The sequence below is a fragment of the Temnothorax nylanderi genome, unplaced genomic scaffold, assembly GCF_030848795.1.
Source record: "Temnothorax nylanderi isolate EJ_2023f unplaced genomic scaffold, tnyl_v1.0 TNYL_tig0037_pilon, whole genome shotgun sequence".
NCBI lineage: Eukaryota > Metazoa > Arthropoda > Insecta > Hymenoptera > Formicidae > Temnothorax > Temnothorax nylanderi.
In genome coordinates, this window is record NW_027249099.1 from 507,676 (window position 1) to 525,133 (window position 17,458).

A 17,458-nucleotide genomic window follows, 5' to 3' on the forward strand; every position below is an offset into this window, starting at 1 on the left:
CGAATATCTGCCGTATCTTACATTTAGCGAATATACCGCGACGCAAAGATTTAAAGGTTGGGAGATCACGGGAGATAAAAATTGAACGACCCGTTTAACGTTAATTTCGCGAAAAATGAAATTCTGACTTAGCAGAGAGTTATTGACACGATAGAGATGCTTTATACAGCGCTGAGATTAAGTCGCAGCGTGCGCGACCGGTAATCCGTCCGTCACTCTTTCGAGAAGCGGAGATAAGGCACAACGAGAGATGAGTTTCTCGTGAAAAGACGTCGCGTTGTAAATGCAAAGACGTAAGGAGCCAACGCTCGAGTAAACACTGTCGCATGTTATCTTGCGTGTGATTAAGGCAGGCGTTTATCTCTCGACGGAGATAAGCGCGAGGCGTGCGTACGTTAGGTACATGCACGCACGCACGTATAGGCGTACGATGGCCTTTTCTTTGCGGAACACGCCTTCTCCTTGTCGTTCTCCTACACTAGTAGTGTCGCGTAGCGCCACAACCGCACAATATCGCGCGTCGATTAGAACTTACTTACAGGCGCGATATCACCGGAGGTCGTATCCGCCCCGTAGTTAGGCGATGCAAATCGGATGTATCGGGATCAACGGATTACAGCCGCCGGCGGTTTTCTGAGCTCTCGACGCGGAATCCAGCGACGGCGCGGCGGCGGCGGCGGCGGTGACGACGGCGGTGGCGCGATATCGGCCGATTTTTACGAGCGCGACCGTCGGTCGTAAATTTCAGCACCTCGCTTCGTTAATCATCTAATTTATTACAGATGATCGTAAAACCGCTGGCAGCTCGTTCGCAGCTAAATGGAGTATACGGGGCATTACGTACAGCCACCGTCCGAGCTGAAATTCGCGATTGCTTGCATAGTTGGGATTTTCATATGGACATTGTGATTATACAGCCGTATTGCGGTTAAGAGATATTTCGACAAGAAAAATATTTTCTCTTGCTCCTGAGAGAAAGTAATTGAGAACTTCTCTCTCTCTCTCTCTCTCTCTCTCTCTCTCTCTCTCTCTCTCTCTTCTCTCCCCTAAAGTTTTTTCTCTTCTTTCTCCGGTTATCACTCCTTTTTTCGCCGCAACACGCTTTACTCGCGAAATCGTATAGTCACGCTTACGGCTACGACGATTTCACATTTCGCCGCCTCTCCACGGCCAATTTCGAAAATTATCGGTTACTTGTGAACCACCCACGTGTTCCTCCGTCGGCGTGAAGTTGGCGAACGCGAGGGACAAAAAAAAGAGTTTACGAGGTAGAAGAGAGAAGGAGGCTGACGGAAAACGAAGACGAAGGGTTCGAGGATTTCGAGGTGTACGGTTGCACGCGCGAAATCATTATGCAAGAGCGAGTAAAACCAGACTATCGACGCGTCCTTATTTGCAGAGAGCAATTTCGCGGATATCCGAGAAGGAGAGAAAAAGAGCGACGACGGAAAGGATGAGGGAGGACTAAAGGAGGGAATTGACGCGGATTATCGCCGGACAAAGTCGAGCCACCCACGTGGCTGGAGCCAAGTGCGGCTAAACGGTCACCGTTCGTGCCCGCCATCCCCATGGACAATGGGGAAACGCGCGGCATCGTGCTCGCATCACGTGGCGATCTGATAATGCGCACGCGATGATGATTTCTCGCGACGCGACGATCCATCTACGTCACCTACGTCGAGATTGTCCCATATGAAGGAGAGATTCGCTGGAATGGGACACAATCGGCTCACTAACCCTCTAAGTCGCCATAAATTTTCGTGAAGCACCCCAACAGCGTGGAGTATATCTTATTTAAGAAGATTCATTAAAATTAAAGGATTTATTACGAGGAAGCGATATATAAAGGAACAATCCTTCGTGATGCGATCCATCTACGTCGGGCAAATTGTCTCTCGCCAAGGGGATTTAACGGGCCGGTGTGTGACTGGCGTGTGTTAATCCTGCCGGTACCATAAATTTTATTAAACTTTCGGCATGACGAGGATCCTGATACTCACAATTCCATTTAGGAGAATTCGTTGAAACTAATGAGATTTGCAAGGGAATGTTTTTAATCGTACCGCTTTTTACGCGAGGCTTGATTTTGTATATTTCAATATTAATCACAGCAAAAAGAACGCCTTTTATTCCTCACCTTATATCTGAAATAGAACGTCATGTTTCCTATATATATATAGATGCATAAAAATCGCGACTCTTTGTGATATAATAAATAGGCATTAGTAAAAAAGCATTTATTAATCTATATTATACTTTTTTAAATGTAATGAAGAGGTTACTACGGTTAAACTTCCTATTCGCCTATTTTCTTTAATCTGAGCATTTTTTTTAACTCGCAGCTGCTCGTGACGAGAAATAGACATGTGACGTTCCACAGATAGGGAAATGCTAATAATACTCATTGTGTGCTATTTTTACTGCAGAGTGTTAAAAATAGCGTGTCATTTACATTGTTACTCTCACGAGCGGCCCTCTTCCTTTATCTAATCTTCCCGGATCGTTACGGCAGGCGGCAGGCGTAATCGATTTGTCCGGAGCTGTGCATCATCACGTTTTATAAAAAGGTCAGCTCGCTGACGTAAGCCGTGTATTGGAGCTAAATAACGGCTTAGACGGCCAGACAGCGAGCGAGCGAGCGAGCGACTGCAAGCGCAATTAAGAGATCGCGTACCGATAAAGCATGCGAAAGGACCAATTAATATTAACATTCCACCGATCAGCAAACTTCACTCAATGTTTTAACGGTTATGCATCTATTTCCCAAGTTGTTGAAGCTCTTACCGACCACCCAAGCTCGTCGCGATCGATCTCATACAGATTCGATTCGATTTAGATAGAAAACAGACTAGTCTATTTGGACTGCTATGCTGCGGAAAGCGTTTCAGAATACCGACAAATGGCGAATAGGTACACAGAGAGAAACCCGTGAAATTTAAAGTAGAACGCCTCTCGGCAGCCCCTTGTACGACGAGCGTCCGGAGAACGCTATTATGTCGTCCTTTGAAGTCGACATACTCTAACGCATACGTTAATACGCGCGTGACTCGTCTTTGATCTCTGACCGAGTGAGTAATTAGATGCATCGCGCATGCACGAAATTGCGTACGCGCACGGGCGCACTTTCGTAAAAGCTATGTGCGCAAAGGACTCTTCCCCGCCGCCCACCGACGGCGTTTACAAGCGCGTATGCGTGCAGGCACGCATTTCCTCTAGCGAGGGAGCCTTATCAGATCCGACGCGATTTATCGTCACAACCCTGCCGCTTTGCGGCAACTTGTATTTTTCGCGTAATCTCTCCGTCATCGTCGGAGATCTTTCGCGGATCTGGAATTAGTGCCTCGGCTTCCTCGGAACAGCACGTGCTCTACGAGCGCACGGAGCATCGAATGCCGACGTTTAAATCCGCCCGTCGCTATAGGAGGCAAAATTAAGTGAATCGTATAAGGCGTGGCGATCGGCGCAATTAGTTTTTACGGCCTTCATTAGCGATGCGTAAGTTTTAATTATTATTCACAGAGAAGTATTCCAGGAGCGGAATATTCATGCGTCCTTAATCTTTAATGGTTATTATAAAGTCCAAGTCGGCCAAGTACGTTAATCTCATTCTTCGCCCTCGTTCGTGTTTCGTCTTATTAGTAAAGTTCTCGTTTTCTCGCTTTTATTTTTGTATTGCCAGTAAAAGATTTAAAGATATATGCATTCAGTAAACGCAGAATGCTGAGAGAACGAAAAACCGCGTAGTACATGTATTTAATACATTTTTGTTCATTTGTCAATGCTGGATTTGTCAACTCTTTATAATCACGAATGAATATGTGACTCTTTCTGTTGTACATAGATTTTTACACAACACAATATCTATACTTTATCGTCATATAAGTATAAAAAGAATGAAAATATTATTTTTCAAAGGAAACATTTCCTATTTTACATATTCGTGCAATGGAAAATAATTTTACATCGATTATCGCTTTTAAATCATCTTTAATCCTCTTTATTTACATATTAATAATTTTACATCGATTATCGCTTTTGAAACACCTTTAATTTTTTTATTTACATGTTAATAATAATCAAACATGGCAATTTCGCTCGCACGTTGTCATGGAACGAAATTATATATGACGAATTGCGTCCCTGCCCGCACACGTGGTGCGCGATTGCGGCGGCAAAGAGGGCAGGAAAGGGGGGGGGGGCCCGCGTAACGCAATTATCCGTATTAACATAGCCGGCCCGGTGGTCCGCATCCGCGGTAGCGTGGCGGGACGTACGCAGGATCACTTTAAGGTAGTGTGCGGTATCTCTTCGAGAGGTAGTACAAGGTAAACGCGGCACGGCACGACCACGCTCCATCCTCGATGCAATTTCGACCCGGAGCGTATTATCCCCGCCAGCGCGTGACGGAAAATTGATAAAGCGGAGTGAACGCTACCTGCGCCAGCCAGCGGGTCTCGGGGATCGTGGAAGTCGCTCCTGAAAGATTGACGAGCGTCGGTGCTCGTCGTAAATGATGCGCGTCGAGCAATTGATATCTCCCAACACTAGTTGTTCCACGTCGCAAAGCGACTAAGAGAATTGTTTTATTTAATAGCTGAATGATGGCACAAAATTATGACGTTTCGAATAACGCAAGATGCTAATATCCTGTCTACCTAAAATTATTTTTAGTCTAAGGAAATAATTGTGGAATGTTAAACTTCAAGCCTTTGTTACAAAATAGACCGTCAATTTGGTTTTGCTAACGGAGAAATTTATTATTATAAAAGTAAGATTTATTAGAACAATTTAATAAAAGATTGCCGATAGAGTTGGAATGAAGTTCCCCATAAAATCTATTACATTTTACGTTACTCCCACACTTCTATCTAAAAAAATCGATTGCAAAATCGTAAGGATAAATATGTAAGGTGTGGCTAGCACGAACGAAAATAACGTGAGCAGAGAATTAAAGACGTAAGAGGAGGCAAGGAAGACATGGAGACGCTAAGAAAACAAGGAAGCAAACTGTTGGCAAGAGGTAGAATCCTTTGGGATCGTTAAGCAAAGGAAGAATGCCCGGTATGCTCTTCGCGACTCTTCCTTCTCTCAGTATCCTCCATATTTTGCCTTGCCCTTTGCCTCTCTTCTCTCCGGCACGAAGATCGAAGCCTGCTTTACGAGGCAGTCTTGTAAGTCGATCGTTATGCCTTGATAGTACACGTACTTAAATGTGTGTGTTGCGCGTGTGTGTGAGAGGCGTGTATAGAATATTATGGCGTGACATCGCGGGACGTAAAATCGCCTCTTCCCCACCCGACTCGCGCGGTGCCAACGAAAAAAAATATATATAAAGCCGAATCGCGGTAAATCTTTACGAACTGCCAGTTGTCGTCGCGCAGGGTGGTCCCTGTTTCGAGGACTCCTCTTCGCACGTGCTTGACAATGTCCAGAACTTTTTAAAAAATATACGTCTTCTATTATCCCGCTTTCACGCGATACACTCGTTAGCTCTGCTATTGTAGTCGAAATGATCGCGAAGAGAATAATACATCCATTCACTCTAATAACTTATATTTTGAGGTAATATATTATTAAAAATTTAATACATTTTAATTTTATTTATTACATATACATAAGATTGCCGCAAGATATTGGTATCCATTAATTAGAGGAAGTAAATGAAAAGAATTTTTTGATGAAGGTATTTACAAATAATTAAATAATTTTGCAAAGTGCCACAGTAAACAATCATTACCACCACGCGTTTCCTCGAAGTTTCTAATTATTGACAATTCGTGTTGTCGATTCGAAATATCGTGAACAATGCTGAGTTTTGTCGATGCCTGGAGGGTCTTCTAAGAAAAATTCCGGCGGCGCTTGTGCCTAGGTCACGTTGACCTAGGTTGAATTATGAGTTGCTACCGATAAACATATGGGAGGAAAAAGAAAGCGTCGCTTTCGACACGCTCGATTCGGTAATTATGACACCTCATGCCGACTTTTCGCACCTGCCGCGTACCGGTTTCTCACCTCCCAGGTTGAAGATCGAAAGGCTATAAAGGCACTATTATAGTTGCTTCTATAATTCCTATCTCCATTGTTTCCTTGAATTTTATTTGACAGAGTAAAATATTTTATGTGAAAAAGAGAATGAAGGAAATGGAATATCTGGATTAATTTTGATAAGAACCTGGTGCAATTTGCGCACCGAGTTAAGGTGTATTTAATAAAGTCTTCACATTTTTCCCTGCAATATCCTCGAGCTCACTTGAATAACTCGTGCCTTGTTATGTGTTGCAGATTTAGCAGAGACCAGGATATTTCGACAAGAAGGGGTCACGACTTATTCTCAGCTGCTTTTCGATGTGGCGCGGCAGCAAGTCGTTGTCGGAGCACGGTACGTATTTTCGCCACAAGCTTGTCTTCAATTACCGTGTTAATCCTCTCGTTTCCAGAACAACTGTTGTCACACATTAACGTCACTTAATTTAAAAAATTACGAAAACACTTGCACAAAGTTACTCTCCAGTGACTTTAACTGGATATAAACAATATGGGTTCTGATGAAATTATACAGAATTAAAAATTTATATAAAATTAAATGGATAGTATATTACTAGAAATAATATTTTATTTAAATAAAGAAACATCTAGTTTTATTTAATATTCAAAGATAAATTGAAAAAATAGAAAACTAGGTCAAAATAATTTATAAAATGCTCTCGAAATTGCACGTTTAAATTTCGATACAACAATAACAAATTGCTAACAAACTCGCTGAAAGTCCTTTCGTGAAATCGAAACTGCTACGAGCATTGCCGATGTTAGAACAAGTCCTCAATCCGATAGAAGTAACTATATCACTAATAGTCTTTTCGATAATAACGAGTTTTTAGAAAGCGTTTCGTTCTGAGATCAGAATGTACTGAGAAAATATTCTTGACCTACTGGCTTTGATAAATATTATCTCTCAATCACATGATAAAAAAGTTCAATCACGCACGAGTGTCACATTTTGGCGCAATAATCACGATTTTACGCTTCGGACTGGCATATCAGAAACTAATGAAGCCTGTCGATTTCTACGCATGTTGTTCTTCAGACAAGTTTGAAACTTGTATCAGCAACGTCAAATCTCATAGTCGTCTTCTAATGATCAGAACATTCTAATTATTCCAAAGCTTATCTGCTCTACTTAGGATTAGTTTCACCAACATTTTAAGAGCTGTCCTTCTTTAGAATCAAACTTAGAAAAAAAGCATATAGCCAATTTCTATGTTAAATTATTCTGTATTAATAAAGTAGCGAGGAAACGATGACGAGACGTTTATCGGATTCGCAATAACATATTTTGCAAATGCATACGAAAAGAGTTCCCTTGGAAGCAGCAATAAAAAACTCGACTCGAGTCGAGAAACTTTTCGATCTGATCTTTTCACACGAAGACTGGGAATAAACGCGGAGCATCGAATGTAAATAAAGGCGAACGATTTCGCGAATCGCGTTATAGGACGACGACACGCTCTTTGACGACGTCACATTGCAGACGCAATACGACCCGTGGAAGGCGGTAAACGGCGCTGGATCCCTTCATCCGCGACAGTTTCCAGCAGAGATGTCCTGGCGACCCGCCAAATTGGCTGACATACGGCGGTCTCCCCGAGGCGCCGATCCATTTTCACGACCCGCCTGCGCCAGACGAGTCGGCTCGGTTTTATCCCCTCGTCTCGCGACGTGATTCACGAAAGGAACGAGGGGAAAAAATAACGGCGCGCCTCTCGTTGACGCTTTTTACACCGGCGAACGGCTGAGCTTCGTAACGAAGTCGGTCGCTCGCCTACGTGCCGCTCATTAACCGGGAATCGTACCGAAAAAGCCGAATCGCCGACTCACGCGCATAAGCATTACATGACCGTGGCAACCTCGCGCAATGCCACTTAAATTGCCAGGACTAATTGCTGCGACGAATTTCGCAATCTTCTTACTTAACTGCGTTATCGCACCTTTTTACTATTCGATGACCTTACGTTTATCTCAGGGCCGCAGCGAACTTCCGCGAGTCGTCGAAATTATCGCGTGACAATTTTAAAATAAATAACGATATGCCACGCTCTTTGCCGCACGTGTTGTCTCGTCTTCGAAACATGCTACGTTTTATTCCTTGGCATACGTTCAAGATCTTAACTGACGAAATATAATGCACGAAACGACATCGCGATATTGAGAAATAACAGATGGATCTCGTGATCGGCCGATTTTGCGACATGACGTATTACACATATCTGATTAAATTACGCGCTACGTGGAATATCGGATTTACGATGAGGCGGCGAGGGAATTACGACGATGAAATTGCCTCTGAAAATCATTGCCGGTGCGGTACGTGCTCGCGCTTAAGCAAATCGTGTTTCGCGCGATTCATTTACTCACGGTGGGATCGAGAATGGCGCTGGCGCGAAACGTACCCGCCGGTCGCGCTCACGCTCGTTACAACGCGTTAGAGTACGGTTCGTTCTCGTACGAAACTATGTTCGGAACGACTTATATGCGATACACAAATTACAGGCTCTCTCGCGTAGGCGAAACCAACGGCCGCTTCCAGGGCCGGTGGAAACTTTTTTGCGGTACTTTCTCTATAGTCGATAAGCCTCATTAGAAGCAGGAAATAACGTTCGATATATTCGACGAGAAAAAAAAAAAGAGAAATAGTAGAAAACGGAAAAAGAAAGGGAACGGGCGCGTCGAGTGGCGCGCATATCAAGTAGGCGATTACCTGTCCCACGAAATCGCGTCCTAACCCGTCTATCATTAATAATATTTGTATATACATATTTGTATACGGCGTTTTAACGAGTGGCGAGTGGCCCGAGATTGGGAAAACGACAGCGACGTAATTTCGCCGTCTCGCGAGTGATCGAGAACCTGTTTACGTAGGAGCGCCAATTAGCGAAACAGAGTGACCGACGAGCACGATTCTCTCGATAGGCGAGCCTTGCATAAGAAGACGCGCGAAGGAAGATATCGTTTCCGAGATTACGCTTTCGGACTTCGGTGCTTCGAAGTACGTCACGTTCGAACTTCTCCGTGCCCGCGAGCTTAACTCCGAGATATCAAGATGTATCGGAAGGATACTTGGACGACTGGTCCCTCCGGACTGGTCGACCTTATCTATATCTCGCGATTGACAATAAGTTAAGTGGTTAATGTAAAGGCTAATATTAAGTTAAAGTGGGCACTTCTGACAACAAAAACGCAAAACTCGAAGCGCTCTGCCTCTCTTCGACTTTAATCGAGGACGTTGATTCTTTTTCTATTGATTCTCTACTAATTTTTTTAGTATAATACGCGAGGTATAACAACATGATTTAATTGCATGCAAATGACACATTATACCGAATTTTAATCTGAGATTTCAATTTTCAAAAAATATTGAAAATTTCTGAGATCCAGCAGAGGACGTAAAGTTAAAATAATCGCCAACCTGCCACGATCGGATTGCAAGATGACAGTCGAGTTGATCAATGAAGCTAAAATTAGCGTTATCGGCATTATTAACGTTGTGTACGACGCTCAGCCGATGCTGATCACAAAAAATGCGGTCCACCCACGCGAGGTAATACGATCGTGCATACGTGCACGCACGACACGAGTGTCGCGAGATCAGACCGAGCCTGGGTCGAACGAACGAACGAACGAACGAACGATCGATCGGTCGATCGATCCGTGGAAAAGAGAATACGCCCCCGTACGCCTTCTATTAATAGAACGTCAGTTATTAGCCGCTGCCCACGTAGCAGCTTTCGTGCGGTTTCCAGCAAAGTGCCGAGCATAGAAAAATATAAAACTGTTCTCATTTGATATGATATCTTCTTTTTCCTCTAATTTTCCTTCTAATTTTAATAATTAATTAGTTTTAAACATTATTTCTCTAAAATAAAAAATAAATAATAAAAATTTAAGGTTTACCTATCGTGCATCGTTTCGACTACTAGAAACTTGAGACTCGAAGAAATGACAGGCTCTGATATTTTTTATATTCTCACTCGAATCGCAGTGAATATATTATCTACTGCTATTACGCATCATGTTCATACTTCTATCAAACTTTCTAAATAGCATGCGTGCTTTACTCTCTACACTCTATTTATTTATTTATTTGACTTCCAAGCCTTTTCTTGAGGATGACGAAAGTGATATATGACAGCCTTATGCGGATGTCATCGCGGCTCGTAACGCAGTGGTTTCTCACCAAAGATTTCTCACAGGGAGAAATTATTTCTGCCGCGTAAACTTCTTGTTTTGCCCGGTTAAAACGACAGCGGCTGGATATATGACGTGACGTGAATAAAAGTTTTTGGGTTTACGTGCGTGAGATTACTCGCGACAGTCGGCCGCAGGTGTTAGGAATTTCATACGTCGCCGCCAACGTGGTCGTATCGTATTTACGATGTTGCTCGAAGTGTGCGAGGCACGCGAAACCTATCCCGACTCTCCATATCGCCGGTTCTCTCTATCTGTCGTTTTCATATCGACACGCTGCGAAGAGAAACATTCTCTCGAGCATTTTTCCCTTACGATTTAGCGAATTCCTTCGTCCTACTAGAATCCACACACACGCACAAGAAGCACACTTATCTCTAGATTAGACTTTAGACTGTCTTCTTACATTTAACATTATTTACTTTAATTTTTAAATGCGCACGTTACATACACGAAATTTTCGACTTTCTAAACCTTCTCTTTTACCTATAACATTTCTTCCTTTTTTTATCTAAAGGAAGATTTTAATGGAATGAAAATTTTTTTACATCCTAAACATATATGTAAATATTATTTTTGCGCTTTTCTTTTAATTAAATTTTGCATTTTTACTACCTACAGATTTTTTTTAACTAGAAATTTCTGCTAATGAGTCATCGAATGGAATAATTATCGAACAAAAATATCTCATTAATATATTAATCAAACATTTATCTCTGGAATGGTTGACCAATTAATTTCCATCATCAATTCAGACTTGTCTTCTCGGGAACAGTGACGAAACGATTTCACCACGGCCGCGGCCGACCGACACGTCGTCGATTCGGAAAGTCGTTTCCGCGAAAGATTTTCGCGCTTACGCGCTTATTTCGCAGCCACGCGCGCGCCGCGCCGTGACAAATCGTTACCGGGAGATTTATCTTGTAGCAAATAAGCGGCCTTATTTATAGGGCCGTGTCGATCGACGTGTCCACCGGTGCAGGTTGTCGCGAGAGATCGAGCGCAGCGGCCTACCGTTACGCCTACGGAACCTGATTTTGGTGCGTCGCGTCCGTCGCGTCGGCAGCCTCGGCCGCATGCAGCATGCCGCTGCACATGTCGTCCTTTTATTATTCGACGCGAACGCGAACATTACTACACTTGGAGACGTAGAAATCTTCGATAACGGGCTTACATACTTTCGAATATGTGCGTCGCGGAAGTTGTGAATAAGCGATGATATGAGGTCTGAATATTTATAAGGTAACTGATGGTGACCGTAGCGGTTGATACCGTGTTCCTACTTCAATAAAATCAAGATATACGATATTTTCTTTCTGTAGACAGTCGCGTAAAATTTAATATTGCCTGAATTTGCGCGCGCTTGTCTACAGCTGAAGTGTGTTTCTGTGACTTACACTCTTAAAATTTGTGTAAACATCACACATCACACGTGTCTCTTATCATGATTTCTCTTTATATTATGATCTTTTAAATAACATACCATAAAAAGTATATTTTTGAGCTTTTGTACAAATCTTGCCGTATTTTTTATGCCGATCGACCGCGACGTCTGGATTCACTTTTTTAGGCAAGTCGTCAAATTTAGGGCGAGGTAAAAGCGGCAATTTCTCCCGATTCGCGAAGACGTACAAGCTGCAACGGGAATAACAGAGACGTTACCCCGTCACGGCTCGAGCATAATAATTACAGGTTGCGATTTTTCGAGCACGCCGTTTCCGAGGTGGTCTGGGAAGGTTGTGAGCGGTAGGAAAAGGAAGGTGAAGGAGGACCGACGGGGGACCAAGGTACAGGGATGGAAAGTGGAGAATGTCACAGTCGGCGCCAGCGTGTCCTGCGCGTATACGCAATAGCTCTCTCGCTTGTCCGCCGACAGCCCCGTCGGCCGTATATCTCCGCTTACACGCGCAGAATGCGCGTATGTTTGTGTAATGCGCGCAACGTGACGAAAAACCGGGCGTGAAACATTACAATTTAGCTCGATTGCGTTGATCAATTGTGATACAACGCGATATTGTCCGCTCCCCGCGGTCAGCTGGAAGCGAGAGGCTCAACGAGCGTGCAGGCGTGTCGAGCAAAAGAGCACCTGAAGCATCGAGTAAAAGTGATCGCCTGTGAGCCACCTTCGATGCATAATAGATAGGTCTCTAGCTTCCGCGCGAATTAATTCTATATTGAAGAAAACATGAGAGCGATGTTCTTGAACAGAGACTTTCTCAGCGAGATTGAGATATTCTTGCCACGCGCTTGCCCACGATTATAATTTCAGAACGTGTTCTCTGCGAAAGTATTTATGCCCGCGATATAAAAAAATCGAGCGTTATATTAAAAATTATAAGCGACTGAGATTCTTGAGATAAGAAATTTGTAAAATCTCTCGTTCCCATTTCTCCAGATAAAACACACTTCTTGTTTAAACTAGATATATTCTTTATTATTAACAAAACAGAGACACGTTTGCTTTCACATGGCATTCCGATTTTCCATTCTACAATCCCAAGAGATAATGTTCGTTTCACTGCAACTCTTTCGCGCGGAATCGATTTGTAGCGGCATACCGAGCTTAATTATCCTTTCGTTAGTCACGAAGAAGTATTGCGGGCTACCACCGTACCACTGGAAAGAATGAAACTTTATTGTTCGAAGGAGCGGCGACCTCGTTTAACGATAAACGGTCACATCCGCGATGTGAAAGATATTCTACTCGTTAAAGCGGCACGGAAGAGCGCGCGTGTCATTTAGCTTTTTCCGCCGTCTTTTCGGAGCAGAGATCGCGCTCCGGAGAGAGATTCGCGAACGCGGCGGAAGACGTCGCGTCGTCCCGCTCTTTATCCCGGCCGGCGTCCACTTTTTCCTCCTCGGGAAAAACGGCCGTGCAACGTCAGTATACTCGCGCCGAGCCGCTTCCAAACAAGAGGGAGTACGGATAATCGAGGGCACGGAGGACAAAGAGGACAGATAACGACGGGTCTGGTTGTTGCGACGCCGTTCACGTTTACAACGCGACGAAATAATAGATTCGAGATCACGAGCGAGCGCCTCGTTCTCGTCGCAGTCATCTCGTCTCTATAGAGAAAAAAAAAATATGGCGATAGAATTTATTATTCCACGAGGCGTATGCCGGCCGGCGACGCGTCACGAAGAAACTCGTCGAGCGCGCCGCTCGTCGGGTGCACCTTCGTGTTTCGCCGACGTGTTTCGCATCGCGAGAGATCCCGTCTCGGATGCTGTTGTTAACTCCTCCACGATGAAGAAAAGGAGGCACGACCTCCTGTCCGCGGGCCCTCGGCAAACATTGAACGTCTGCGATTGGTAGGATTACCGTACCCGGTGCCTGGATCCGCGAGCGGGTTCGCCAGCCGCCGAGTCGGACGTCGGACGTCCAATTTTGTACTTGTCCTTCGGGCCGAAGAGAGCGGACTTGCGTAAGAACGAGAGCAGCTCAATATTATACCGCACATTACCTCTCCCTGAAGCTTTTACAGAACAAGCAGGATAATGGAAAAAGGCCGCAATTCTTCTCTCATCAAGAACAAAATAACAAGGGTTTCGACAAACAGACTGTTATGTCACATTACTGTTGTGTTTTTTATATATACGCCCCTTTTATATCTATAATATTTATAGAATAGTAATGTTAAAATAATTGATCTTAAACTCGCATGTTTCTTATAATAATCGTACCATAATGTCGCTAAATCACTGTCAGTAGTACATACAGTTTAAAAATAATATTTAACAAGATATCATATATAACAACACTTTCATGTAAAATGTGAAATATCACGTGGATTATATAGAAAGTTATATTCAGCGTGTATACGCGTCCCTCGCGTATATGATTAAATGTCCCTGTACACCCGTGAAATATTCCTCGGTAGCGTAATATATCGTCGAATATTTCACGGAATTTTAATGCACGCGATCTCTCGCGCGCGGGCGGTATCCCAAGAGTGCGGTGAACCGCTCGTTGAATGCTGCTGATAACGCTCGTCCGATTTACCAGGTGAAACTCACGCTCAGATCGTTCGATCAGTGAGAATATCGCGTCCTATCCGCATACGCGGGGCCCGGCGGCATGTGTAATCGTGGGCCGTAATGCCGACCCACGGATAGAGCGCGGTCGAGTTAGATATCACCGAGGTGCAACTCAAAGGCCTTCTCCGGAAAGGACTGCAGAATTCGATGAGAGAAAATATGCATCGAACTGACATAACACGAGCGTGAGAAAACCAGCACGAGGCTCCTTCCGACTCAGCTCGCTCCCAAGGATCTCGAGACCACGAGTTCGAGAATGATGGAAATTAAATGTAAATATAAACCGAGAGATTCCAATTATTCATTAAAATCATGTGTTTACGTAAGAAAGAAATCGTTGCACGAGGCATAGAGATGCCTGAGCGAAATTCGGACAGGTAAACGAAGTTATTCCATACGTTTCGAATTCAACTCGCCCTTCAATCCCATTCACTCGCCGTAATTGCGAACGTTTCTAGCTCGTTCCCTCCGACACGTTCCCTTCGATCGTGCTCGCTATAAGTTCACGCGATCGAATACAAGTGCGCGGTGCGCGTGCGGGCGTGCATACGTTCGTGCGTGCATGCGTGCGTGCGTGCATGCACTCGCTCTTGCCGCGGTCGTTTGTCCTGAACGCGCGGCGCGGCGCGACTCCGCTCGCTCGCTCAGCGCCACGATTTGCATTCCTACTTAATTCCCGTGTGCACCAACCATGACGTCACTCGATCCCGAAGCTTATCGAGCGGCCTCTCGGTCGCTGACAGGTAATAGAGAGGCGTATCGATGGATCGGCCGGCGTACCGTCGGTGGTCCTCGAGAGGGCTTTTCTTTCCCTCGTGGGATCGTGCGATAAAAAGAAAAGGGATTTACACGGCGTGGACAACGCGCGACAACGCGGGCATCTTATATCTGAGTCGTCTCTCTAGCATCGTCCTGGAACGATAGTTCTACAGTGACGTACCTTTCTAGCAGAATGTTAGTTAACTTTGATCGCAATTTCGCATTCTTCGCGGCTCACAGAATCCTGCAGGATGCGCGCGCGATAGACTTGCCTTTCTTCCTGGTGTATATGAAGTTTGATGTCTGTGCGAAATTTTAAAAGACTTTCGACACAATGAGCGCTTTCGATCAACAGCTTTAATAATTTGCACGCTTGAGTTAAAGTTTAATCTTACCCAAAGTCTTGGTCGATCGTATCAATCTTTAATAATGAGCCTTGGAGCCTTGGCCGCAATTTTGTACTTTAATGTATATGGTGTATAATAATAATACGTTACCGTTCCGCTATATTTTCACGCATTGATCACATAATTTTCGTTCCTCACGGGTACAATTCTATTAATATTAATTGGCAATTCTCTCACGTAAGCAATCACTTTATAATATAATATTATGTAAGACAGATCGAAAGATAATCGTAGATTATTCTCGGAAAACGGTGTTACGCGGATCAAGTTTCATCCCTTCGTCACGGTGCACCATTTTAACGGTCCTTTCAACGGTTTGAGGAACATTGCGAAACGAAAAAGTGAAAGTATCCCGCGTTAATTAACGCGGACCGTAATGTAAATTAAGTGCCTCGGACGAAATCGTTCTATCGAAGATGGGGTTGGACATTACTAGGCGGTCTCGAGTTGCGTCGATATTTTACGAACGTGGCTAAAAGTGGAAACCGCTTTATTATCCGGTTATTTATCGCATAATATTTCGAGCGTTCGGCGCACTTACGGGTTCGCGGGCGATTTTATCGCGACAGTGTATACGTCGGCAATTAGCATTTCGTCGAATCGAGTTGAGATTTATGCGACAGACTGGTCTACAGCATCCTTAACTTGTATCGCATGTGTACACGTTGGAAAGTACACAAGTTAAATTAACCCGATTTCCAGTCGCCGAATACACGCCGTTCGAGCAGCGCGTTAACAACTCTTTACACAAGCATACATAGATACACGAAGGATCATAGTAGACATTAATTATGATATAAGTAGAACAAAATACGATGTTTAATATTTATAAAATTAAAGCAAAACGAGAATTGCTTACGTATACATGTTTCACATTAATAGACTTTTGTGTCTCACATTTACAATTTACATCGCGATATATTTCTTATCGATTCATGAAACCCAATGTATACCCGACAGATAAAAAATTCGTTTACTTTAATTTGTTTATTACATGATTCACATTGCATGGCATAAATTTAAATATTCCACGATGAAACGAGATATTTTCGTTACCGCGGGAGGCCTCAAATGGAACGCGGGATTGACAGGAGCGAAACGAGGGCACGCGGGAAAATCGATTCGGCGAGCGCGCTCGAAGTTAATCGTCGCAGGAGCGCGCATGGCGCATGTCCAGCCTCGCACTGAGCGAGACTCGTAATGAGCGAATTATGACGAGACAACGAACCACAACTGTCACTCATAGTTTTCTCAAGGCGCGAGACGCGAATTACAGTCGCGCAACAAGGAAGATCCGCGTACAGCGCGGCACAATGGCACAGTCATCATCGCGTTCGTCCACGACGGGAAAGAGAGGGGGCAGGAGCCAAAGGGGTATTTGTCCACTGAGCAGGAAGTAATCTGTTTCAATGTGGCCACTCGGCCAATAAACAACGTTTACGTCGTACAGAGCGTACCTACTTACGGCTCACGGCTCACTTATCCGTGGGACTGGATCGACGATGAAACTCCTTTTTCGAATTGGGCACATCAAGTTAGGAGGACGCACCGTTCGAATGCGAAACAAATTTACTTTTTTTTTCTTTTGCCTTAAGAATGATCCTAAGAGTGTCAACTGAACCTTTTGCACAATTGTATAATACTGCATAGTATGTAAATTTTCTGCCTCACTGAACTAGAAAAAGATATAAAGAAGTCAGCTTCTCATGTTATTTAATTTTTAAATTTTATCGTTTCTTCTTTGACGAAGATAACGTGACTTTCGCACGACGACTAATGCGCCAGTCATTTATTTTGCGAGCGGTATAAATCAAACTTTGCGAATCTCTCGTCGAGATAGGTACACGAGAATCACTTATACCTGCATTGCATTTAAATGCATTTATATTGCAAAACTCGACGTGCGCCAATCTCGGAATAAACGGCGCGTATGACAATGCCGGCTCGTATCTCGTTACGTTCCTGCGATCGAGGTGTTTCAACGTGTCACGCGACGACAGTAACATCGGGTT

The 17,458-nt window shown here is 44.0% G+C and overlaps 1 protein-coding gene across 3 annotated transcripts in view; it reads left to right on the forward strand.

Moving 5' to 3' along the window:
- Sema5c (Semaphorin 5c) overlaps positions 1–17,458 on the forward strand; it is a 96,879-nt gene that overhangs the window by 67,848 nt on the left and 11,573 nt on the right. For all 3 annotated transcript variants that reach the window (XM_071703851.1, XM_071703852.1, XM_071703850.1), the window contains one exon: positions 6,283–6,379. In XM_071703851.1, coding sequence (XP_071559952.1) covers positions 6,283–6,379 — 97 coding nt within the window. The remainder of the gene's footprint in view (positions 1–6,282; positions 6,380–17,458) is intronic.